Source organism: Phodopus roborovskii, unplaced genomic scaffold (assembly GCF_943737965.1).
Source record: "Phodopus roborovskii unplaced genomic scaffold, PHOROB, whole genome shotgun sequence".
In the NCBI taxonomy this organism is placed as follows: domain Eukaryota; kingdom Metazoa; phylum Chordata; class Mammalia; order Rodentia; family Cricetidae; genus Phodopus; species Phodopus roborovskii.
The window spans coordinates 997247-1023132 of NW_026126441.1; the positions used below are offsets into that span (position 1 = coordinate 997247).

The following is a 25886-nucleotide window of genomic DNA, read 5'->3' on the forward strand; positions in this document are numbered from 1 at the left end:
CACGACTACAGCAACTCTTATAAAGGAAAACATTTGATTTAGGTGGTGGCTCACAGTTCAGAGGTTCAGACCATTATCATCATGGTGGGGAGCATGGCAGCACACAGGCAGACATGGTGCTGGGTGCTGGATAAATCTTGATCAGAAGGCAACCGGAAGTAGATTATGACACTGGGCAGTATCTTCAGCATAGGAAACCTCAAAGCCTGTCCCTACAGTGACACACTTCCTCCATCAAGGCCACACCTACTCCCACAAAGCCACACCTCCTAATAGTGCCACTCCCTGAGTTTATGGGGGCCAATTGTATTCAAACTACCACAGAGGTTTAGGGAAGTGATTATGATTGCATTGGGTATTAGGGTGAAACCCTCATGGTTGATCTTACAGCTCCTTGGCAGGAGTACTCGCCTTTTGTTTCTTGTTTGTTCAATGAATGGCATATTGCAGATGCACAATACATACTTTTGAATGAAAGAATGAATTAACCAAAACCAACAAACACTTATATGGGGACATTATAACAGCCTCCTCTTCCATATAAGCCCATCAAATCGCCTAGGAATAGAACACTAAAGACAGTTCTGTGGCCCCTGTCTGAAACTGTTGGTCTGAAAGCACAGTCTGCTCTTCAATGTTACGTTTCATGAGAAAAAGACAGTGGCTCATGTTAGCTCTAATTTTGTAGCTCTGGGTAGTGATGCCTAGCTGCCTCTCAGTTCCCTGTAGCAGTTTGGGTTCTGCTATCAGAACACCCGGATTTCAATCTCGCCTCCATCGCACAGTAACTGTCACTTGAGGCAAGGTGTTTAAGCTCTGTGCCTCAGTACAATTCCTCCACAGCAAGATGTCTTAACCCTGTGCCTGTACTCATGCCTGCAACCCCAGCACTCTGGGAGGCTAAGGCAGGAGGACTGTCTGGCTGCATGGTGTTTGAGGCCAACTGAAGCTATATAGTCAGTTACAGTGCAGCTGTAGCTACACAGTGAGTGACATTTAAGGTATTTAAAATTGCATCTTTGCACTTGGCATTTTTTTATCAGTTAGGTGATAATAATATATACAACTATATTTACATAAATCCTATGTAAAGGACAAAGTATCCCCCACAAAGCCTGAAAAGTGGGGGTGGGGGTAGGAGACTACCAGATACTCAAAAATAACGTGAATTGTATTTGATAGACACAAAGTGAATGTACAAGAAAATGAAAGTGTCTTTAAAATGTAATTTAGATAAGAGAGGTCTGGGGATATGTACATGTCGTCTGTTATTTTCCTATAGTTGCTAGATGCTTTGTGACTTGGTCTTTTTCTTGCCCTCTTCAAAGCATGGAGTTTGTTGCAATGCGTGTTATAGTTCTCAGTAACACTGGCAGCCTGACAAGCTGGATGTTTGGCTAGTCTGAGGGCTGAGGTTGCTGCAACAAAAAGTGGGTTACATGACGGTACAGCTCTGCTGCTAGAGATGGAGGACCAATAGCCTCCAACCAAGCACACCGAGCGAGTTGGAACAGCCAAGGTCTTTGTGAAGGTTCCTCTGGCTACTACTGATCCCAGTGGCTACCTGAGGGTAAGTGCCCCACGGTGCGCCTGGAGACCTGGGCGGTGCGCTGACATGGCCAGATGGGTGAGTTTTTCCCAGCCCGAGCAGGTGCTGTTGGCAGCATCCACACGTACCCCCCTTTGCCCTGGGTGACGGCCGGTGGGAGCGTCGCCACAGCCCCTGCAGCGCAGACCCGAGCCAGCTCCGGGGCGCGCTGACCTTGTCGCGCGGGTGGCCGGGCTGGCGCAGTCCCCGCGCCGCAGTGCCGGCTGCTCGTGCGGGCGCCCCCTGGCACCGCGACCGCCGCCGCGCGCCCCTGCTCCCACCGCGCGCCACGCCCGCGACCAGCGGAGCAGCGCGTCCCGCGCCTGAGGCTCGGGAGGGTGGGGCGGCGCGCGCCCACGGGCCGGCCGAGGGCGCCTGGCGCGGGTGCACGCGCAGCGGGTGGGCGTGCTCCGGGTGCGCGCGCCGCCGCCTCAGCCTGTCGCGCCGCCCGCGCCGCCCGCTCCCGGTGCTCGGCCCAGCACGTCGGCTCCGGAGCGGCCGTGGGCAGCGCGGGCCCGCGGCATTAGAGTCCGCCGGCCTCGGACCCGCGTCCCGCACGCGGACTGTCCCGGTAAGCGAGGGCGGGGGCGGTGGGACCCGGCCGTCACCCTGAGGGGCGGGTCTGAGGTCCCGGACAGTCCTCCCGGACTTGGATACTGGTGTGGGAGCCGCCCCCAGGGTGCAAATGGATGCACCCCAGTGATCGCCGCCTCTACCCCTGAGGGAGTCCGTGGGGCTGCGTGAAGGGAGCCGCCCAGGGCGTCCGGCACTTTCCGCCTTGCACAGCCCTAGTGTGGAGGGCATCCTCCCCAGGCCCCCAGGGAGGCCTTCTGTGTAACTAGAGTGGCATCAAGGTAGTCTCTGGACTTGGCTCCAAGGGAGACCATCTGGGAACCCCAAGGACCTTCCCGGTGGTCTTGGTGAATGCCAGGTGATCTCAGCCTATGCCCCAGAGATGCCCAGAAGGAACCCTTGCCTGGAAAAATTGGGTCCATTTGTGGCATCATAGCTCCAAGGACTTTGGTACTGACCTCCTATGGGGCTCACTTGTACCCCTCAATGTAGTGGAAAGGAGTGGGCACTCTATGGGGCTGTGGTCTTTGTTCATTCCAATTCCCACCCTGCCCCCATTAGAATTTCTCTTCTGTACGATAGACCGATTGGCTTCAAGCTGGACTTTAGGGGAGATGGAAACTGCTTCTAAGAGCACAGGGCCCAAGAGGTACCAGGACCAGGGAGGCCTCCAAATCAAAGAGAGGAAACTCAAGCTCTTGAGCTTGACTATCCAGGGCAGTAAGACCAAGTTTCTGGAGGAAGGGATAAGGGAAAGGAGAGGATTTTTGAGCACCCCTGTGCCAGGCACTGTGCTAAGTGTTTAAACATCTTATGTAATACTTAACAACAGCTTCATAAAATTACCCCATTTAAACATTAGATATTTGTGACACAGGCTTAGCACATTGCTCAAGATCACAAATGTTAGAATGGTGAAGTCTGTTCTTCAAATTTAACTCAGAGAAAAGTATCAAAAAAGGGCAGAAGAGTGGATGTCTGTCACTAAGTTGTGTTGAAGTGCCAAGCATGGAGCTTTGCAGCTGCATCCATCCGCTCAGCAAATGCAACGCTTAAACAGATGAGGACAGTGTAACTGAACTTGGGACCAAGGGAGCAGCTACCCAGTGAATCCCCAGATTGTCAGGAGTCTCCTAGGGCCCTCCTCCCCCTTGCAGGATCTTGGGGGCAAAGAAGGGGAGACACTGTCACTTCTGAGCATCATCCACACTTCCCTTGTGGCCCTTTATGTGCACCAGTGGACACTGATCCATAAATACCACTCAGGACACTTTGCCGAACAGTGGTGTATGAGAGAACCAGGAGAGTGGCAAAGAGAGAGCCAAGAAAGGCATGTTGGTAATCTGCAGTCTGGGAGAGAAAGCTGGAACCTGATGTAGCAATGGTCCTGGTCTCACCCCTCAACACTATCATTGCAGCTGAGCCCTAAGGGTTTAACTTTGGGCCCAAAGATAGATTCTGGCTTCTTATCCAAAAGTGGAGTGGTGCCAGGGCCAAGCAACGGAATTTACCTCAGAACCATTCTGGAATGTTCCAGTTCCTCTTGGTCATCCTGCACAGCCAAACCTAGTAGCATCCTCCTTTAATAAAGCTAGCCTCCCAGAGCTGGGCTCCAGCAAGAAATGCCAGATCAGAGCAAAGGTCCATCAGCCTTGGTCCTGGTTTCCTTTGAAAACATACATACCTACTTTGAGACTGAGGCAGGGGGATTGCCACAAATTGAATGCCTGCCTGGGCTATAAGGAAAACTGTCTTGGAAAACCAAAACCAAATAAACAAGCAAGAAAAAATGGTTTTTTTCTGCACTGGTTGTGGTAACATACGCCTATTATCCTGACACTTGGGAGTTAGAGGCAGGAGAATCTCAAGTTCAAGGCCAGCCTGAGCTACATAGCAAGTTCTGAGTCCTGTCTTAAAAACAAACGATGATAAAGAAAAAGAAAAGAAAGAAGGCTTCTCTGGGCTTCTGAAGTTACATAGTGAGAAGAGAGACCAAGCTAGTGAGGAAACCACATAATCTAATTTACCAGTTGTTAGCTGGGCTTTCTTTTCCTTAAGGACTTGGCCCCTTTAAGGAAGTAATGGTTGTGGTACCTCATGCATTGCTCAACAAACAAATTTCAGTAGAGGTTCATGTTGGTTGGCATCTCTCTGTTATAAAGTTATTTATAATTCCCTTTCAGCTTAAACCCCTCTCATTAGTTCAACTTCCACAATAAACACATATTTTAAGAGAAAACTGAGACCAAGCCTGCAAATATGGTGAGTTTGTCCTAATTCAGATAGTTCTTTGTTTGTTTGTTTTTGTTTTGTTTTTCAAGACAAGGTTTCTCTGTGTAGCCCTGGCTGGCCTGGAACTTGCTCTGTAGACCAGGCTGGCCTCAAACTTAGAAATCCACCTGCCTCTGCCTCCTGAGTGCTGGCACAAAAGGCTCTCAGATATTTCTTGTTGAAGTGTTGTTATTATATTATTGTTGTTGTTACTAAACTGATCTTTTCAAGGGCTTTGAGCATCACACTCCCTGGTAACCTTGTGCTCCCCAATTCTTGGATTCTCAGTACCATCTCCTGATGTCTAGTATTGAGTAAACATTACATTTCAAAACTTGTCAGAATAGTGCCTAAGCACATCCTGAGTCAGAATGTGTATGACGGGTGTCACCAGGCAGTCTTAATCTTCTCAAAAATGCCTCAAAGGAAAATAAAGGAGAATGCCCCTTTCCTGCCTGAGTAAACACAAATTGGTGTTGATGTCTCAGCCTTGACTTCTCTGACCACATTCTAACTGCTTTTTTTTTCCCAGAATTACCCATGTATTTTCTAAGTGCTTCCTTTTCTTGGAACATGGATAATAAAACCTCCCCACGTCCATTTCCCATACTCCTTGTTTTCTCCCAGTACACCTGTTCCTAAGTGGCTCATATGTATGCCATCTCTTCAGCTATAGTATCCATTACCTTTCAGTCCCACGTGCCTCTCTAGCAATGCATCTTCGTTCCCTAAATTTACTTATTCATATCTGATGGAAACATCATTATCTACTCAATCCTTCGATCTTAATGACTAAGTTCTGATTGGACTTGCTCTATCAACTTTGGACCAAGAAGCTTGAGCCTTCAGAGTCCACCTGGAGACATGATTGTTGGTTTCATTATAGCATCTCTCAAGTCTCCACCCACCTTCCAGCCACCTTCCCTCAGAGGTCTGCACACCTCCTAAGTGCTGCTGACTTGCCATCCCTATGCTGTATAAATAGGAAACGTCTTGTCCTTGAGGAGTTTGCATAGGATCAGTCTGCATTCCTTCACTTGTTTACTAATAATATAAAGTGCAGGAAAAGTATTAGGGAAAATACGGGCTATGTATGGCAGTCAGTATAGAGTATGTCATTTTCCCAGGTGTCACTAACTGCTCAGATGTGTTTCTACAAGCAGCCACATTCCAAACACACACACACACACACACACACACACACACACACACACACACCATGCCTTTTGTTTTGAGGGAACTGGTCACACGTGCTCTTGTCTTCCTATGCTAATCATATATTTGGATAGCATATTACAAGTTCCAAGGCCTTTATGATTTCTGTTTGATTTTGAAAACATTTTCTGTTAACTATGGTCTTCTCACTGGAACATTAAGTGGATTAATGGCTCATCCTCTTTTTCTTGTTTGTGTTTGCTTTTAAACTTATGTCTCCCATAGACAAGGCCCCAGTGATTACTACAATTGCTACCTGCCAGATCTTAAGTTGAGGGAAAGTGCTTCATGTTGCAAAGCTTGGAAGAAAAGGTCACATGGTGCACTCACTGCTCAGCCCTGGGGTTTATTAGGACTGCCTCTCATCATCCTGGCCCAGCTCCCTCCCTCACTCTCCCCCTTCCCTGAATTCAAATGAATATTCTCTTTTAAACAAATATTTTAAGCATACTACATCAAACCATTTCTTTGAGCTGATGCTAATTCATATGTGAATACAGATTTCCTTGCCTATTTCTATCCAGCACCCAAGCTGGCTTCATAGCTCTAAGTCATGATGGAGTCCCCATATAGCTCCATGCTTGGCATGTGTTTTTACCTCTTCCTGGAATGCTTTTTTTTTTTTTTTTTCTCATCCACTGGGTTAACTCCCACTCATCTTCAAAATTTAGCTCCAGCAACACCTTTTTTTTTTAATCCTACACGTATGCCCCCTACACATGCACATACTCTCTACATCCTCACAGGCTGAGATCCCATTTGCTCATCCTACCAACAGCTATTAGCACTTGATTGTGCCTAACACATAGTAGGCTGCACACACACACACACACACACACACACGCGCGCGCGTGCGCGTTTATAGACTCAATAAGCAAGTGAATGGTAATGATTAAAGTGTAATAACTGCATAAGTAGAGCTGAATCTGTGCTCTAAGAGCAGAAAACAGGGAGTGCCTCTCCATCTTGCTGGAAAAATTCACTTGCTGAGTGCAATCCCAGCAGCCAATCACTGCCGATGTGATGATGTTCCTTAACTGTTGCTCTGCTTCTGTGGGAAGTCAGAGCTGTAGCTTTTAATGAAGACAGCCCAATCCCCCAGAGGCTAAAGATCATGCCATCATTTTGTTCCCGTGTATATTAAAGCTTTGTGAGCTTTCAGTAAATATTAAGCAGCAGCAGGATGTCCCTCCTGCCTCGTTGCCTTGAGCTGAGGCCAGGAAGACAGTTTTACTCAGCCTTTAGCCTGTCTGCTTCTTAGAAAGTCCTGAAAATCCACAGTTTGGGTGACTGTGTCTTCCCAAATAAGCAGAAGTGGATGGAAGGGAGGGAGACCTTAAGGTCTACAGACATGAGAACTGAAACCAGTCGGTAGGTTACTGCAAGGCGACGGACAACTACAAACGGACTCCAAGGATACTGAATTGAGAGACTGGATTCCTAAAGCAACAGGCAGAGAACAACTAGACCGCTTGGGGCTTGGGTTGCCCCAAAGACCTACACAGGGTAAGGGAATTCTTCGTGATAGCTTTTGCTTAAGTTCTTCGGGTTGATGCTGATACGTGTGGTGAGCTCAGGATCTGCTGTACTCTCTACGTCTGCAGTTCTCAACCTGTGGGCCAAGTCCTCATAGGGGTTTGTGCCACCCTTTCACAGGGGTTGCAGGTCAGATATCCTGCATGTCAGATATTTTCACTATGATTCCTAACAGTCACAAAATTACAGTTATGAAATAGCAACGAAACAGTTGTGTGGCTGGGGTCACTGCTGAATTAAAGGGTTGCAGCGTTAGTTGAGAACCACTGCCCTACGGTGGTTTTCTGTACTTTTGTAACTCTACCCTTTTGTGTTAAGTGTGCAGCTTCCTGAGGTTCTTGGCCAGTCCTTCAGATACATGCTTCCAGGAACAAATCAACTGGTTAAAATTCTATGGGGGCACGCACAGTGCTGCTTCCGCTCAAGTTCTCCGGCTCAAACCCAGGACCAAGGAGAGGCATTCTCAAGCCTCTTATGCCCTAGCAAACCTCCTGTGGGCCAAGCTATAGTCAATAGGACACAGAATAAGTACCATAGACTTGGAAATGGTGGTTTCTCTTGTCTTATTATTGTGGTTGTGAACACTGGCTAAATTCCAAAATTTCATCCCTCTCATTTGTAGACAGATAGTAGCAGATACTGCCCTTTGTGGCCAGGAAATCACTCGTAGTTGCTGTGTGGTAGGTGTTCTTACCACAGAGCCCTGACTCACCATTCCAGATCCACCTCTGAGGGGGCAGCACTGACATGATGTGATGCTCTGACTGTAGTTCCTAGGACTGAGTTCCAGAGACGTGTTCTGATCAAAGTTTGGGCCAGATTTGCCTTTGTTTATCAGTTCTTAGTTCTGGGAATTAAATGTAGGAACCCAGGCGTCGGACAAGTTCTCTACCACTGAGCCACATCCCAGCCCTCTTCAGTTTTTGAGACTGAGTTTTGCTAAGTTGCCCAGGCTAGCCTTGAATTCACTTCACAGCCCAAGCTGACTTTGAACTTGTGATTTCTCTGCCTCAGAATTCTGAGCAACTGGGATTATAGGCCTGCATAAGCAAGCCAAGTGTCTGGCCAACAGTGGTAAAAAGAAAGGATTCTGGAACCAGGGGATGGTGCACACTTTAATTCCTGCACTGGGGAGGCAGAGGCAGGTGGCTCTCTGTGAGTTTGAGGCTAACCTGGTCTGCAAAAGGAGTTCCCAGATAGCCAGAGCTGTTACACAAACTCTGTCTTGAAAAACCAGGAAGGAAGGAAGAAAGGAAGGAAGGAAGGAAGGAAGGGAAGAAGGAAGGAAGGAAGGAAGGAAGATGACACCATTTTGCCCAGTTAACTCTGCAACATTCATGTTTTATGAAAGGCGGTGGGAGCCATGTAGATTTTTCTACCCTTTGTTTTCATTTCTTTCTCCACAAGCTCAAACCCCCCTCTCTTATTCATCTATCATCCATCTATCTATCTAAATAGCTATCATCCATTTATCATCCATCCATCCATCTCCTCCTTTCTGTCCCTCTGTAGACCAGGATATCCTCAAACTCACAATGGGCCTCCTGTCTCAGCCTCTCAAATGCTGGGATTACAGATATATGCCACCTCCTCAATTTTCAAACATCCATGGGCCTGCTTCTTTGCCTGTCCCTGCCTAGGAAAGTCCTCATAACCTCCAGAAAATTCCTTTTAATTGCTCTTGAGCCTTCCAAACAGCATTCATTCCTGTACAAAGGATCGGGCTCAAGTGAGTAAATGTACTTTACAGTAGCATACTGAATAAGGAAACTCCTGCCAATCGGGAGGGTTGCCCCTCAGCCTCTCCATAGCCACAAATCTTTATAGAGAGTGCCTGGGAAGAGAGGTTCCCTTGCTGCCTTCGCCTTCCCTATTTCTTTACCAGCTCCTGCTGTGGTGCAAACCCTCTCTACTCCCACTGCTCTGCCCTTATAAATAATCCCATTGCATTCTAAGCAGGTGCTCTGCAACACTGGGTGTGTCTTGCACACACATTCTAAGCTGCCCACGTACTCGTTCTGCAAACAGCCTTCTCTCACTGAAAAAAAGATTCTGATCTTTGCCATTTTCCCTTCCTCCTGTTCACACAGTCAGATAGCCGTACTTAACCACACTGTTACCTCCCACCAGCTGCTCCGACCTCTAGGGGTTTTCCTTCTTATATGCCACAAAACCTTGAAAGTCACATCATTCCTGAGACAACTCTTCTCATCCCCTTTTCATTCTTGTTAGAGAAGAAGAAGAAAAAGAAGACCCCACCCACCAGCCAAAGAATCAGTCATTAAGAATGATTTGTGAAATCTTTCACTTCCTTTTAAGTTGCTCTTCTTCCTAGGACTTTCTTCCCGCACAGGAGAGATCAGGCTTTCTCACCGGGCGTTCTTATACCCACCACTAATCAGTGCCACTTGTTTCTCCAGGAATTAGAGCTGATTGTGTTAATTCCCCCAAACACCACAGGTGCAGTCTCAGCTCTTTCAGCACAGTCGCTTTCAATCAAGGTGTCTTTTGTAGTCCTCTTCATTAAGCATTAAGAGATTTAGCCATAATCTTAAGGCTTAATTCTGTTGTGTCCTCACAGTTTATAATCAAATCATAGCCATGTCATTCCAAAATGATGACAAAAAAAAAATGGCTTGAGGTCCTGTTTGGATCTTAATGGCTTCCTGTTAAATGAACCATCTGAAGCAAATGAGAATAGTTGTGTTCAAAGAAACTATGGCAAAGAGTATTATGTTATTTACTTTTTATATTTGACTATTTTCATAGAGTGTGTAAGCTTCTGTCTTCATAAAAGTTCCCCCCACAAATAAGTTCCCCAACTATTGCATGGCTTCATTACACCTGAGCTATCCTGGTAGCTTCACAGAGAGAAAGTGGCTTCCTAACAGGGAACAGTCGGCGAAAGCAGAGCTGCAGTGTTGGGACGTCTCTGTGGTCCAGACACTAATACACTGTTGATGAGTCACTCACATGTACAGTGATGCTCCTAATGGCAGAGCTTGTTCAGTATCCTTTGTTATATCATCAGAGAAAGCCAAAAAGCCAGATGTATATACTGCTTCTCTCAAGTGAGTTTAGTATGTTCTGAATCCCCAAATAAATGTTTCCACCTGTGTTTCAGCCCATGCCCTCTAATAAACATAGACGTCTCATTGCTGCTCTTTAATCTTCGGACATGACTTCTAAGAAACAGGCTCCTCCAGTCTGTTGGAGAGCAGGTGCTTTCCCTATAGCCCAGGGGCCACATGTATACAACCAAGCTCTGTGTTTTGCAATGTGTTACACTGGGGGGAGGGATGGCTTTTACTATTTGCTACATATATGAGTGTATGTTATACTTGCTATGCATTATCTCCTGGAGTTTTTGACATAGACTTTCTCTGCCCCCAGAATCTAGCTAATTCACTATTTGGGAACCATTGTCTTATCTTTGTGTTTAAAATAATTAAATCAATTTTTTAATAGTTTGTCTATTATTTTGTAGTTTCTTATTGAAATTATTTCTCCCCTCTTATCATTGTTTTTTAAATGTTTTAATAGCTAGAAGGGCATGGTAGTATACACCTTTAGTCTGACTCAGGAGTCAGCATGGAGTCTCAGGTCATATAAAGACCTTGCTCAACAAAAGGGGCAGGGGAACATTAGTAAATGTTGTTTAAAACTGTGGTTTTAAAAGAATCAGTCTGTTGTGTGGAATACAGTTTTTTCTCCTTTCATTCTCTCTTACTCCCTCCTTTTCTTCTTCCTTTTCTCCATTTCTCCATCATCATTTCCCCTTTAAAAATACAAATCCAGGGGTTGGAGAGATGGCTCAGAGGTTAAGAATACTGGCTGCTCTTCCAGAGGTCTTGAGTTCAATCCCAGCAACCACATGGTGGCTCACACCATCTGTAATGAGATCTTGTGCCCTCTTCTGCCATGCAGGCATACATGCAGGCAGAATATTATGTACATAATAAATAAATCTTTAAAAAAATACAAATCCATTCTCTTTACAATTTTTGAAGCCAGTAATTGAGCACAGTCTCATTAGACTAACATTAAGGTATCTATCCACAAGGGAGCATAGATCTCTGGAGGCTCCAAGGGTACACTGGCTTTCCTACCCTTTCCAGCTTTTCCAATCCACCTACATTACTTGGCTCGTGGCTCCCTCTTTTTCTTCAAAGCCAACTGTAGTCTTTCACAGCTTGCCTTGTCCATTACAGAGTAGGTGTCCTTTGGCCAGTCTGTCACTAGTAGACCTCCCATCCCCACACTGTTAGAAGTCACACCTGTCAAAAGCAGAGTTTTCCTTACATTCCTTGTGTTTATACATGACCATCTTAAATTAAAAGTGTTATGAGCAGCTTCCCGCCAGCCTGGTCCCATAGGCACATCAACCCCAAATAACACACAGAGACGCTGCATTAGATATAATGCTGTTGGCCTGTTACTAGCATTTCTTATTGGCTAGCTCTGTCTTAAATATTAACCCATTTCTATTCATCTAAGTGTTTCCACGTTGTCTTATCTTACTGGAGAAGGGGTCTGGACCTCTTCTCTCATGTCCTACATCTTAACTCCTCTCTACTATATCTCCCAGAATCCTCTTTGTCTCCTAACCCCGCCTATCTTGCTTTCCTATTGGCCAACAGGGTTTTATTCATTAACCAATAAGAGAAACATATTTACAGAATGACATCTCCCATCACTAAAGGAAGAGCGGGATAGAGTGCCTAAGTAACATGCACAAAGCCCTGGGCTCAATCCCAGCACTGCCAAAGAAAAAGAAGCAGAATTCTTCAATTAAAAAAACATTGTGCCTAGCAGTGGTGGTGCACGCCTTTAATCCCAGCACTTGGGAGGCAGAGGCCGGTGGATCTCTGTGAGTTTAAGGCCAGCCTGGACTACAAAGCAACTTCCATAATAGCCAAAGTTGTTATGCAGAGAAACCCTGCATCAAATACATAAATAAAGAATGAATTGAATGAAATGTCTCAAAAGACATTTATATAGAAAATAAACACATAAAAGAACTGCTCACCATGCTTTGTTACCAGGAAAATACAAATCTAAAATGCATTGAGATTGACCTCACCACAGTCAGAATAGCTGTCCCCATGAAAAACAACAACAACAATTCTGGCATAAATACTGAGTTATTAGTCCAGTCTCTATAGAAATAAGCACAGAGGTTCCAAAAAAAAGAAAAAAAGGAAAGTAAGGAAGGCTGCCATATGGTCCACTCCTGGGTTATATACCTGAAAGGACCTAAAATCAAAATACACCAAAGATAACTAAGCCAAGCATAGGGAAATGTGCCTGTAATACCAGCCCTCAGGAAGCTATAGTAGGAGGACCCCAACATCCAGGCCAGCCCTGAAGAGTGAGTTTCATACAAGCCTGAGCCACACAGAGACTCTATTTCTAAACAAACAAACAAAACATGAGATATCTGTGCAACATTTTTTGTTATTTATTTGTTGACAGGGTGTAGATGGAAGTTTCTATTCTGTCCCATCCTGCAGCCATGTCCCAAATAAACACACAGAGGCTTATATTAATTATAAACTGTTTGGCCTATTGATCAGTCTTATTACTAACTAGCTCTTACAACTTAAATTAACCCATAATTCTTATCTATGTGTAGCCACGTAATCGGTACCTTTTCTCAGTGAGGCATTCTCATCTTGCTTCCTCTGTGTCTGGCAGGTGACTCACTCTCTGCCTTCCTCTTCCCAGAATTCTCCTAGTCTGGTAGCCCCACTATACTTCCTGCCTGGCTACTGGCCAATCAGCATTTTATTAAACCAATACAAGTAACAAATCTTTACAGTGAACAAGAAGAGCATTATCCCATATCAGACAGAGTCTCACTATTAGACTTGACTGGTCTGGAGCTACTGTGTAGACCAGACTGTCCTCAAACTCACAGAGCTAGGCAGCCTCTGCCTCCTGAGCCCCAGGATTAAAAGTGTGCACCCCCATGCCCAGCCACACTCATGTTTATTGTGGCACTCTTCACAGTAGTCAAGTTATTGGATGCCCACCCACAGATGAATGGGAATGACATGTGGCATTTATACACAATGGAATTGTACTCAGCCATCAGGCAGAGTCAAATACTTTACAGGAAGATAAGTGGAACTGGAGACCAACACTGCCTGCTCTTCCAGAGGACAGGGTTTCATTTCTAGCTTATGGTGGCTGACAACTGATTGTAACTCCAGTTCCAGAGGATATATGACGCCCGCTCCTGGTCTCTTCGGGCAATGCATATATAGTACACAGACATACTTTCAGACATACACATAAAATAAAAAGAAAGAAATCTTTTTACAAAGAAAAATAGCAGGGAAGTGCTGTGTGTCAATTTAGCGTTCCTCCTCTTGGTGTATCTCAGGGATTTGCCTTCCTACCTAACATAGAGCACAGCTATTGCCCATGAGGCATCTGGGCAGTGTTGGGGTCATAGGCCCATCTAGAACCCCATAGTTTAACTTTAACATACACTCTCCTCTACACTCCTTAACTCTGACAACACTCATGAGGTCATTGGCTTATAAAAGAACATGAATATTCTTAATGCCTAAGAATATATGCTCCAAACACCAGTTTTAACAGATAGTCCAAAGCACAGATAGAAGCACAGACATGAGGAATCGAGTCCTAAAAGCCGTGGGAAGCCCTTGAAAGCTCTGGAGCCACTGTCGATGTCCCCACGTCCCAGGGTCCCTTAACCCTTCATGCACAGACTCCAGTGACTCTTCCTCTAACTCATTTCCAACTCCTTGGCTGCTACTTCTGTTCCTCTAGTCTATTTAAAACTGCCATCTACCATTTTGTCCTTCAGCCAATTAGTTACCAGTTTATTCCTAAAATCCCTAAATCTATTTCCATGGCGACAAATGCACTCAGTGTCACACCTGCCCTTACTGCAGTTTAAGCCCTCATCCTCTGGCCCAGGCTGGTATAGTAGTCTTCTAATTGTCTCTACCTTGCCTTTTACCCACTGCTACCTTTACCCCAAATAAACTGAAGGTAACTTCTCACACATTCCCTAGGGTCCGCTGATAGTGTGGTCTCACACATTTTTTTAATCCTTAAAAATAGCCAGATTGCTATATAATACTTACCATAAAATTTACTTAATTAAAGTGTAGCACTAAATTATTTTTAGCATGTGCACAGTTATGCAATCATCATCGTGCTCCAACATCTTTGTTTTTGTTGCCCCCTAAATAAGGCCATACCCATTAGCAACCACATCCACCCACAAACTCTCCACAGACTTAGGGAAGCACCAATCTATTTTATTTCTCTAGATTTACTGATCATTACACATAAATGGGATCACGTGAATATTTCCTTTCAAGGCTCATCTGTATTTAGTGTATGTCAGCACTTCTGTGTGCGAGAAGGATTTTGCATTGTGTGGATAGGTAACATCTTTGCCTCCAGTCTCAGCCTTCTTCAAGTAACCCTGGAGTTCTGGTTGCTTCTTTGGAGTCTGATGCTTAATATCTTGAGTGGTGTGATGCTATCCATCTCCATTTCCTGTCAGTGATCAGTGCCTTGAACATGGTACTGTTCAATAAGCCTTGATTAAAGTGTGTTGGGGGCAAGGTTCAAGTGGACTGTTGCTCTGCTTTGAGAAAACATTGCTCAGCCATCTTCCAATGAGGCTCTTCAGAGTAAGAAGGAGTAGACCAGCTTTGCAGTGTGCCGTGTCCTTACTTTCCTGTGCTGTATTAGGTCCTGCAGAGAAGGACAGGGATAATATTCCTTTTGCTTGTTTGTTTTGTTTTGTTTTTCGAGACAGGGTTTCCCTGTGTATCTTTGGAGGCTGCCCTGGAACTAGCTCCTGTAGACCAGGCTGGTCTGGAACTCACAGAGATCCACCTGCCTCTGCCTCCTGAGTGCTGGGATTTAAGGTGTGCAGCATCATCACCCAGCAGGATAATATTCCTTTTAACTTTTGAAAAGTTATAGACTTTATTGAAGGATATAAAAGCAATTGTGAAAATGTGAACATGTCATTAATATCTTAGAAGAGCAAAAGGCACCTACCATAGAGCTTGAGTAGACCCATTGCCTGTAAGAGAGAGTCCCACAAGAGAGAGCCGAAGGGTGTAAGTAACCTTGACCACATACATGGAGCTGACAGAGTTTCCTGGCTGCCTGATTCTGGAGTCTTCTAAAAATAGAAATTCATTCACTCTAGCTTGAAAATTAGACAGCACTTGAGAAGGATAGACCCTGGGTGAACTGTGCACGGCACTTACTGGAGGTGCTTTCTTTCAATTAGAAAATCTGAAATGTGTTAAGTCTCCTTTTAGGGAAGAGGAAAAAACTGGAGTCCCAACCACCTCAAAGTAGCAGACACCCTGATGCCCCTGTGCTAGACCAGCTCTCCAGTAACAAGGCTGACAGTTACCACATGTGTATAGTACTCTACTTAATTAAGCACTGCTTTTTTTTTTTTTGTATGTGGTGTGTGTGTGTGTATGAGAGAGAGAGAGAGAGAGAGAGAGAGAGAGAGAGAGAGAGAGAGACTATGTGTATGCACGCACAGAGACGTACACATTTTGCTGAGGTCAAACCCAGGGCCTTAAGCATGCAGTACAAAGCTCTCTACTGTGGAACTATATCCCCCACCTAAGTTCATTTTCATGTGTAATCCTTATGGTAGCCCTGGGAAGTGTGTTGAACAGATAATCCTCATTCCTCAGATGGGGAAACTGAAATCACACAGCCAGTCAGGAGCAGAACCAAGCAGGGTCTTCTGACTTCTTAGCATGTGCTCTTTGCCATATGCCTTGCTACACTATTTAATAGTACCTGCCTTTTCTGTAAACAGATAAAACTGGTTTTCTCCACAGAGCCATGGGGGTGTTGATGTCCAAGCGGCAGACAGTAGAGCAGGTGCAGAAGGTGAGCTTGGCTGTGTCAGCCTTCAAGGATGGGCTACGGGACAGGCCTTCCCTTAGACGTGGGGGTGAGCTACCAGGGTCCCGCCGCGGCACTGTGGAGGGCTCTGTTCAGGAAGTACAGGAAGAAAAAGAAGCAGAGAGTGCCCCCGTGGTCCAGGAAGAGAGCAGTATCAATCGTGCAGCCTGGGAGCGGCTCCGAGATGGGCGTGGAGTTGAACCTGAGGAGTTTGACAGGACCAGTCGATTCACACCCCCTGCCTTCATCCGACCGACCAGGAAGCTGGATGATGACAAACCTCCAGATATCTGCTTGGATCCCCGGGAGCCTGTAAGTGTTCTGTTAAGGAAGGATTCCCCTGTCTTAGACTTTATAAGGATCAAGGAACAGGACAGAGAAATGTGGATGTGGTTGAGATGAGACTCAGAGCCAGAAGATGAAGTTGGGTTCAGAACAGTCCTTTCCCCACATGACAGGCTTAGATGTGTCTCAGTGTAGAGTGCTTGCCTTGCATGCTCAAGTCCCTGTGTTCTAACCCCAGTACCACAAAGGAAACAATATGTCATATGAATAAAATACTAGGTATAGCTTGAATTAGTCATAGTGAAAGACTTGGACTCTTGTGTGGGAAGGAATGGCAGCATGACAGATCTTGCACTAACCCATCATCTATGGATTCTCAACCACAGAGGGAACTAACCCTTGCAGGGACATTTGGGAAACTGAGAAGGGAGAAATGGGGTAAGATACAATAGCTGGGGATTTCTTCTGGTATATAGTATCAAGACAGTTGGAGATGTTAAATATCAAGTAATGCTTGGGACAATCACACATATATTCCCCCATGAAATGCTAATTTTATCTCTGTTCAGAAACAGTAACAGAGCCCTAAGCAGCTAGAAGAGCTTCCTGGTTCTTGTCCACCAAGAACACTCTCACACCTTGGTGGTGGCTCCTGAGAGACCCAGTCCCATGTAGCAGGTATAGAATCTCTGTAGTGAGATATTCCCTTTGTCCGCACCTGTGGTACTGACCACGCCCTTTGGGGATGGAGACAGAGGCAGATGTTACCTGGGGGAACTTGGTCTGAGGAGGGGCCCCGGGAGCACTCTCTTGCTTGTAGCACAGGGACAGGAGAGCATCCAGAGGCATCCTTGGGTCCAGGAACCTGCTGGTGTTCATCTATCTTGTAAGTTATTTCTCTCTAAATAAACATCTATTTGCCTATTTGTTTCTCCTAATCCTTATTAAACCTCAATATCTGGTGTCAGAACTGGGACCTGGATTTTCACAGGACCTGGGTTTCACCCAGGCAACACATGCCACTCCCTTCCCCCAGCATCCCGGAACAGGCAAGGTCCCTTGCCTAACCAGGCAGACACACCTCACAAGCTGAGTTTGTGTCTGCCCTACAACTCCTTTATCTCCGCAGCGGCCCTGAGACTGCACTCACCACTACTCATCTCCTGCCCATTCCCCCTGCACTGGACCCCACGTAGGGCGCCATTTTGTTATGAGGTTTTCCTGCCAGCCTGGTCCCAGAGCCGCACCAGCCCCAAATAACACACAGAGACGCTGTAGTAGATATAATGCTATTGGCCTATTACTACCATTACTTATTGGCTAGCTCTGTCTTAAATATTAACTCATTTCTATTAATCTAAGTATTTCCATGTGGTCTTATCTTACCGAGAGAGGGTCCGGAGTTCTGCTCTCTTGGTCCTACGTGTTGAATCTCACTACCTCTCCCTGAATTCTCCTGTCTCTTAGTCCCACCTATCTTGCTTTCCTATTGACCAACAGGGCTTTATTCATTAACCAATAAGAGAAACATATTTACAGAATGACATCTCCCATCTATTGATGTTTAATAAGGATCTGGATGGACAATTAGGCTGAAAAGATGTTTATTCAGGGAGAAATAATTCACAACATAGACAGGTGAACACCAGCAGGTTCCTGGTCCCAAGGATGCCTCCGGAAGTCCTCCTGTCCCTGTGCTGCAAGCAAGACAGCATTCCCTCACTCCTCCTCAGACATAATTCCACAGGTCACTTCCGCCCCTGGCTCCACCCCCAATGGGCGTGGTCAGTGCCACAGAAGGAGACAAAGTCAATATCCTACTACACTGACCCTTTTAGTCTAAAGAAAAGATTTAGTCTTGATACAAAACTATATACAAAACAGTAAATAACAAGTGTGCTCTAAGAAAAGGAAAATCAAGAACAAAACAACCTACATATCTAGTCCTAGGGTGAAGGCATAGCGGAGTATACAATAGAGTTGACCTAAGCTGGAAAACTTAAGTCTAGTACCTAATATATCTAACTAGGAAGAGAGAATAATAGTTGTGATAGTTTAATCTTCAACCTCATCAAGACCTTAGAAGGAAAATAACGATACTAGGGTAGACAGGAAGTGTGGATGGGCAACTTCCAAAAGGTGCAGCGAGGAGAGAAACAGCAGGCTACCTGGACAGTCACCCAAGGTCTCACAGCAACGTTGGTACACCCAGTAAGTACATCACGTTGGTACACCACAGTAAGATGAGACCATGTGGAAACACTTAGATTAACAGAAATGGGTTATTTAAGAGAGAGGTAGCCAATAAGAAACAAGTAACTGGCCAACAGCATTATAACAAATACAGAGTCTCGGTGTGTTAATTGGGGCTGGCGTGGTGGTGGGACCAGACCAGCAGGAAAATCTTACTTGTAACACCCATCATCTCCTCTTTTCTGTCTAAAATAAAAAGAAGGGTTTTAACCTTAACATAGCAAAATATATAACAAAACAGTTATCAAATAAGAACCACAGTTAACAATGTTCAGTCCATTAACATTTAGCAAGATTTAAAGAAATTATTTCATTATCCTATCTTTGTGAATCTAAAGTCTTACATGTAACTTATCTTTAATCCTGACTAAGGAAAACTATAACCATAACTATCTGTCTTCAACTCCTTCAAAGACCACAGAAGGATAATATATAAACTCTAGAAATGACAGAGAAAACTACCCTGATCAGTCATCCAAAGTTCTTGTAATGTTCCATCTTCAGCCCATTGACCATAGTGTGTCTGGCGGACTCCTCAGCAAAGCAGGAAACTTTAAACTATCCCCCTGTATTGGCAGTTTGTCAGTCACTTTTCTCTGTGTCCTGCAGACTGTCTGGCAGACTCTTCCATGAAATAGGAACTCTGTAGCAATGTACATCTTGTTTCAGCAATCACTTTTCTGTGGGTCCTGCATGTCCAGTTTATATTGCATAAAGTTAAAAAGTCCAGACATGAGCAGTATCTTGCCCAAATGGCTAGTCTTGCCATATTGGAAGTAAACTCCATAAGGAGTTTCTTCAGTGTCCATCTTCCTTTCTGATACAGGTGGTGTTGCCAGGAGCAGTTATGACTCACTGTCAAGAAAAACCCTAAACCATTTTAAATGCCATATTCTGTAGGTCTTTGAAAGGTTTGAAGAAAGCCTATTCATCTCAAATACATCTCTAAATTTTGAATATCATAGGTAAATATCTATAATCTGTGTCAAATTATACATTACATTTATAAATGAGCTATATAAACACAATACCTAAACAAGAGGAGAAATATACATATCACAAAATTGACCTTAAATTGTATCAATAAATGAAAATCCATTTTAAAACAAAATAATCATATCTATACCATAATACCCCTTTTACCTTTAAAGAGTTTGGTTGTGATTATTAACCATTTATAACCAACCCCATACAAGTGAAAACAAACATTTATAAACAATATTTGGGAATTTGGGCGTCATTCTTTCTAAACTGCTTCCTGCTGGTAGGGGGCGCTGTTTTGAGGATCCTAAGAAGACAGAGAAATCCTGGCTGTAGTGGTCTTCAAGGCTGCCTTGTCCCAGCTGTTGGATCACCTGGGACACTGTTTCAGGGGGTCTTGCTTGATCAAACCATGATAGTCTTGAAAGAATCCAAAGCTCTTCATTTTCTGTGGAAACAAAAGATCTCCTCACTATCTGTACATTCAAATCCTATTCATTCCTGCCAGGTTGTCAATGATGAGATGTGTGATATCTGCGAAGTCTGGACCGCTGAGAGCCTCTTCCCATGCAGAGTCTGCACCAGGGTTTTCCACGACGGTTGCCTGCGGCGCATGGGTTACCTCCAAGGAGACAGTGCAGTGGAGGTGACAGAGATGGCCCATACAGAAACGGGCTGGAGCTGCTACTACTGTGTGAGTCTGGACTGTGAGACAGCAGGAAAACCTGGCGTTCTTTCCAGAGGCCCAGTCTTAAAAATTACTATTTCTAAGCAGTGACTTGTGGAGTTTCCTAATAGTGCAAGCAAGGGTCCTAGAACTGGATAATCAGTTCTTTGCTATGAAATGCATTATATGGCACTTAAAAAACAATATGCCAGTAGCAAATAGGCCCAGTTGTAACCCACCAGACCTTGCCAGGTGTGTTCCAGAGGGAGCAAAACCAGCCTCAGCTAAGAGTCATGGAAAGAAAAGACCTAACCAATGAAAAGTAATTCTGCAGAGGGCAGTGCTGGATTCTCTGAAAGTCTATAGTTGCCACTCCTTGTACTCACCTGAAGAGCCAACCGGGTGTCCTGAACAGTGCTCCCAGCAGAGGTAGATTCTGTCACAGGAAAATGCTTTGTCTTGATGTCCTCACTTGACCTGCTGCCTGGTAGGAGCTTTTGTTCTCATCGCTGAAGTGATCATTATGTGAATTAAATAGCAAAGCTGTATTGATTCAGAACTCTGCAACTATATATAAATGCCTCCCAGCTCTTAATGGCAGAAAGAATCTGAGGTTTCCACTGAAAGCCAGATTCATAGCCACTTATCACCATGCCTGAGTAGAATCCCAGCCTTTGCCTCCTGCTGTGCTGTCCTGCAGATATCTACACTACCCTGTGATTGAGTATAAGGAGCAGATTAGTATACACTACCCTGTGATTGAGTATAAAGAGTAGCCCCCAGGCATGGGCTACTTTCTGACTCTCCCCCTGCAGCTGGAAGTCAAGTTTGGAAGTTACTTCCAGCTACCGAATACCTCCCCTCCAGAATACACCACAGAAACCCTGCTCTACTGTCCTCGCCGTCCTTTGCCCCCACACACACACACACACACGTACACACTGCCACCAGCTCCATCCAGCCTTTTCACTTATGGCAACCCTGATTGCCAGGGTGCTGCTAGCATGGGCCTGGGTTAGTACATCTCTTTGCTCTCTCTTGGGAATGCTCTGCTTTCTCCCAGCTCTGCGAGGGTCCTGCCATCACCAATACCATCTCAATGTCTTTTTACAAAGACTTCCTCCAAGTTCATCCCTTTCTTTTCCCTCCATCCACAATGGTACTTCTTAGAACAACAGCTCACTATCTCCTGACTTCCGCCCCTCAAGCCTGACCTCTGCAGTCAGCACCTTGCTGAATTGGCTTGTACTGAGGTCATCAATAATTTCCTAATTGTCAAGTCCAGTGACCTCTTCTTGGGTGTCTTCTTAGTCAGCTTTTCTGAATAAAGTGTTTAGCCCTTCCTTATTTCCTTATCTTTCTCTTGGCATTTATTTTCTATATTTTATACAATATATGAAAACTAAGGAAAATGCTCACAAATAATAAAATCCCACCACACGTATATTACCACTGTTAATGCCACACTATTTGCTTGGCAACCAGTACTCGCGGCCTTTTCCCGTCTTCTTTGATGGTTCTTTCTCAACTTCCTTGGTTTGTTTCCGTTCTAGGTGCTGTATTCCTCAGGATTCTATTGTCTTTCTCACGGCATTTGCTGTCTTTGAGTGACTCCATCCTATAACCCACTATCTAAACATTAATGATTCCCATATCTGTGTCCAGACTTAAATCTCCTGTGGGGGGAGGGGTCTCCATCTTGATGTTTCACCAGAATGCTCAGAATGCCCCAAGTGAACTCATCTTTCTGCCTCAACCTGCTCTTTCTCCATTCCTTATCCCTGAAGAGTAAAGTCATTTTCCAGTTCCCCGTCCCTGCTCTTCCCTGGCCCTCATCCCTCAGCCCGTAGGTCACCAGGTTCTGTTGACTGGCTGCTGACATCTGTCACCTCTTCCCCCCTCCCTGTTTCCATGTCTGGGTTTAAGCACTGGTTTTCTTGCCTGTACCATGGCGATAGCCACCTAACTGCTCTCCAACCAGCAGATTTGGCCCCTTTAATCCATTTCCCTACGGCAGTCAGAGATCTGACGGTGACAGCCATCCTTCTGTGTCTACCCACTGCCCTTGGAATAAAGGCCTAAGGTAAGGGCCTTGTGCTGCCTTCACACTCACATGCAGCAGCCACACCAAATACCAAATACTACAGTGTTATGACATACCACTGTGCCCAGCACATACCGGATGCTCAATAGGTGTCTACTGAAAGAGTCATGGAATTCTTTGCGGAACTCATAGATGAGTACTTGTGAGATGTCTGCATCTGCTCTCAGCTGATATTTTAGGAGAAAGGTTAACCAACTATTACAAAGAATTTTTTCCTCTAAATCCTTTTTAAGTTTTATTTACTGATTATTTATTTGTTTGTTTTTTCAAGACAGGGTTCCTTTGCATAGCTGTCCTGAAACTTGCTCTGTAGACCAGGATGGCCTCACATTCACAGAGATCTGCCTGCCTCTGCCTCCTGAATGCTGGGATTGAAAGCTACACCACCACCACCCTACAAAGGACTTAAACTCAACAGTTTAAAGACTGCATAATAATGCTACCAGAATAAGGGCTCACTGCTTCCTGGTGGTTAAAACTTCTGTGACACCATAAAAATTCATTCATTTTGTTTAGGAACATTTCAAAACCATCTGAGAACCACTTAAAGCTGTGCAGCCCACTAGAAGCAGGGTTTTTTTTTTTTTTATGACTAAAATGTGCTCTAAGCACAGCCAATGCTTATAAAGTAAATACACATACTAAGTGCCTGATGGATGAGGCCAGGATTGACAGCACCAGTACTCAGGGTCTCTTTACACCTAGGAACAGCTTTGTGAGATATTTCTGTAACATCCCTGGGTTTGCTCATGGGGTAACTAGAAAGCTGGTATTTTGCCAGGTGGTGATGGCACACACCTTTAATCCCAGCACTCAGGAGGCAGAGGCAGGCAGATCTCTGTGAGTTTGAGGCCAGCCTGGCCTACAAAGCTACACAGAGAAACCCTGACTCAAAAAAAAAAAAAAAAACAGTATTTTACTAAAGGAGTCAGCCAGAATCAGTATCTGGGTTCCCAAGTTCAGACAACTGGACAACTCAGAACAAACCTTCCCCCTCTCTGGGGTCTTAGTCTCCTTGACTGTGTGAGAGGGGGCTGGGACCAGCTGATTCCATCCCTCTTCACCCCAGGCTTCTCATTTGTCACTGGCCTATGTGGCCACTAACTCCTCTTTTACTTTCTCTCAGGACAACCTTAACCTGCTGCTTACAGAGGAGGAGATGTACAGCCTCATGGAGACCTTTCAACGGTGTAAAGTCATCCCTGGTAAGACCGGCAGGGGCTGCTGAGAAGGAGGGGCAGCTACATTCCCTTTCACCCTTTCTGGGATAAACAGAGGGTGAAAAGAGTGTTCAGGATTTGGGGAGTAGGTATGAATGAGTCCTTGTTCCCTCCGTTGTGGCCTTCAGAGGCCGCCGCTTCCACCACTCCCCTGAGCCCTCCTGCCTATTGAGGCATGACTCCCCAAGAACCGGGATTGTGGGGGACACTGAGGGTGCCTTGGAGGTGAGTGAACTTGTCCAAGGCTGAGGGAAGGTGGGCATAGCCAGTAAGGATGCCTCCCACAGATTGCTCCCTGACACTGGAGGACTTCGTGCGCTACCGCCACCAAGCAGCAAAGCGAGGGGATAGCAACAGGGCCCTGAGTGATGAGCAAGAGGAGCAGGCAGCTCGCCAGTTTGCAGCCTTGGACCCTGAACGTCGAGGCCACGTAGAATGGTCGGACTTCTTGTCCCATGAATCTCTCCTACTGCTGCAGCAGCTGCGTCCCCAGGTGAGGAGCAGCGGTAATGAATGTTCGCGGGTAGTGACAGAGGCCTCAGGTGCATGCGGGGCACATTAGGGGAGCACTGGGAATGGTCTAAACGAAGGCATGCATCAGGAAAGGGTTCCAGGCCGTCCAGTGATGCGTGACCAGTGTCCAGAGCCGATGAGACTACCGAAGAAGGTTTGTTTTCACTGGACTCCCCTAAAAATGTCAGGCAATCGAAAAGCTCTGGGAACGTTCAAGGGGCGGGGGGCAGCAAAGTTTAGGTCATGGAACCGCAATTCTCTGTAGTTTTCAAGACATTTTCACCTCCAAGACCTTATCTCTTCTTCCCCAGAACTCTCTACTGAGGCTTCTCACCGTCAAGGAGAGGGAACGAGCCCGAGCCACCTTCCTGGCACGGGGCAGCGGGAACACCATCAGTGAGGCAGAGTGCCATCAGGCCCGGCACTCTTGGTTCAGTAAACGCCTTGCAGAGGCGCCTTCTTGCAGCGTCAGGTCCGCCCCTCACCAGCCCCGCCCCTCTTAGCCCTCCTCCTCTTCCTTTTTCCGTCCGTCCGGAGGTCCTGGTGTATATAGTGTGTACTTCTTTCTCCTCCTGTGGGCAGCAGATCCCCCTGTGAACTAGGTCGAGGACCGCGACCCTACTGACTGTGTAGGGCAGCCCTTGTCCTAGACTGTGCCCCATGTCTGGGTCCATAGTTTCCCCGGAGTTTGGGAGGGATGGGTCAGGGCCTCTTGTTGTTCTGCTCCTAACATACGGTTGTATGTTCTGGTGACTGGCAGCATCAGCCATGTGGGTCCCATAGCAGACAGCAGCCCAGCCGGCAGCAGTAGCAGGAGTGAAGACAAGGTCCCATTGTCCACAGAGCAGGAGTCCAGGTAAGGTGACCCTCTTTGGCTGTATATAGCCTCCACTGCCACAACACCCCTTATAAATAAAAGAAGGCGTTACCACTTCCACCCCCAAAATAGAAGATTTGACCCTAGATACATTTGACCCCAGACAGCTGATCTCCTAGCTTTGTTTCATAGCCGCACCCTAACCATGCTAGTCACGAGGCAAGCGTCCCTGAGTTTCATCTAGCTCAGGGCAGCCTGCCTCTGGGATTGGGGCTTGTGGACCTTCAGGCTCTGCACTCAGCCTAGCAAACCTGTTCTCTCCCTCTGCAGATATGTGGACTGGCCCACCTTCCTAAGAGAGAACGTCATCTACATCTTGGCCGCTCGTCCTAACAGTGGGGCGATTCACCTGAAACCCCCAGGATAGTGTGGGGCAGAGAAGCTCAGTGCTGGGGCGTGGCATCCCCTCCCTCCTCTCCCTTGTCTGTCCTTAACCAATCTCTGGCACTGAGACTCACAGGAATGGGGCATTGCCAGCACCTTAATTTGTCATTAAGTTTTATGGCACTGAAGCCACCGTTCCCCTCAAAATAGAGTATGTGTCTTGCCATACTGAGAAGCCCCGAGAGCTGTGGCATCACCTGCTACTGGACCACCTCCTGCCCTCACATTGTAAAACTACCTGCCACCACATGCATACATATGTGCACAAGCACATACAGCCACATACATGCCTAGACATCCATGCCTTCAAACTCCTGGTTCTTTTTTGTTTGTTTGTTTGTTTTTTGTTGTTGTTGTTTTGTTTCTTTTTCTTTTTGATGAAAAAAGGACCAGAATCGCTTTGTGAAACCCTGGTGTAGATGAGATGGTCCCTCTCGCTCTTTCTATTGGCCAGCTCTGACTTCCAGTAGAAAGAAAGGGGCAGG

At 45.8% G+C, this 25886-nt stretch overlaps 1 protein-coding gene across 1 annotated transcript; it reads left to right on the forward strand.

Moving 5' to 3' along the window:
- Window positions 1–1980: 1980 nt before the first annotated feature.
- Window positions 1981–25496, forward strand: Phf24 (PHD finger protein 24). Its single transcript, XM_051187601.1, has 8 exons — window positions 1981–2159; window positions 16051–16429; window positions 20145–20330; window positions 23534–23612; window positions 23915–24120; window positions 24452–24612; window positions 24901–24996; window positions 25288–25496. Exons 2-8 carry the CDS (start codon window positions 16055–16057, stop codon window positions 25382–25384), a joined length of 1200 nt encoding a protein of 399 aa, XP_051043558.1. The 5' UTR covers window positions 1981–2159; window positions 16051–16054; the 3' UTR covers window positions 25385–25496.
- Window positions 25497–25886: the final 390 nt, after the last annotated feature.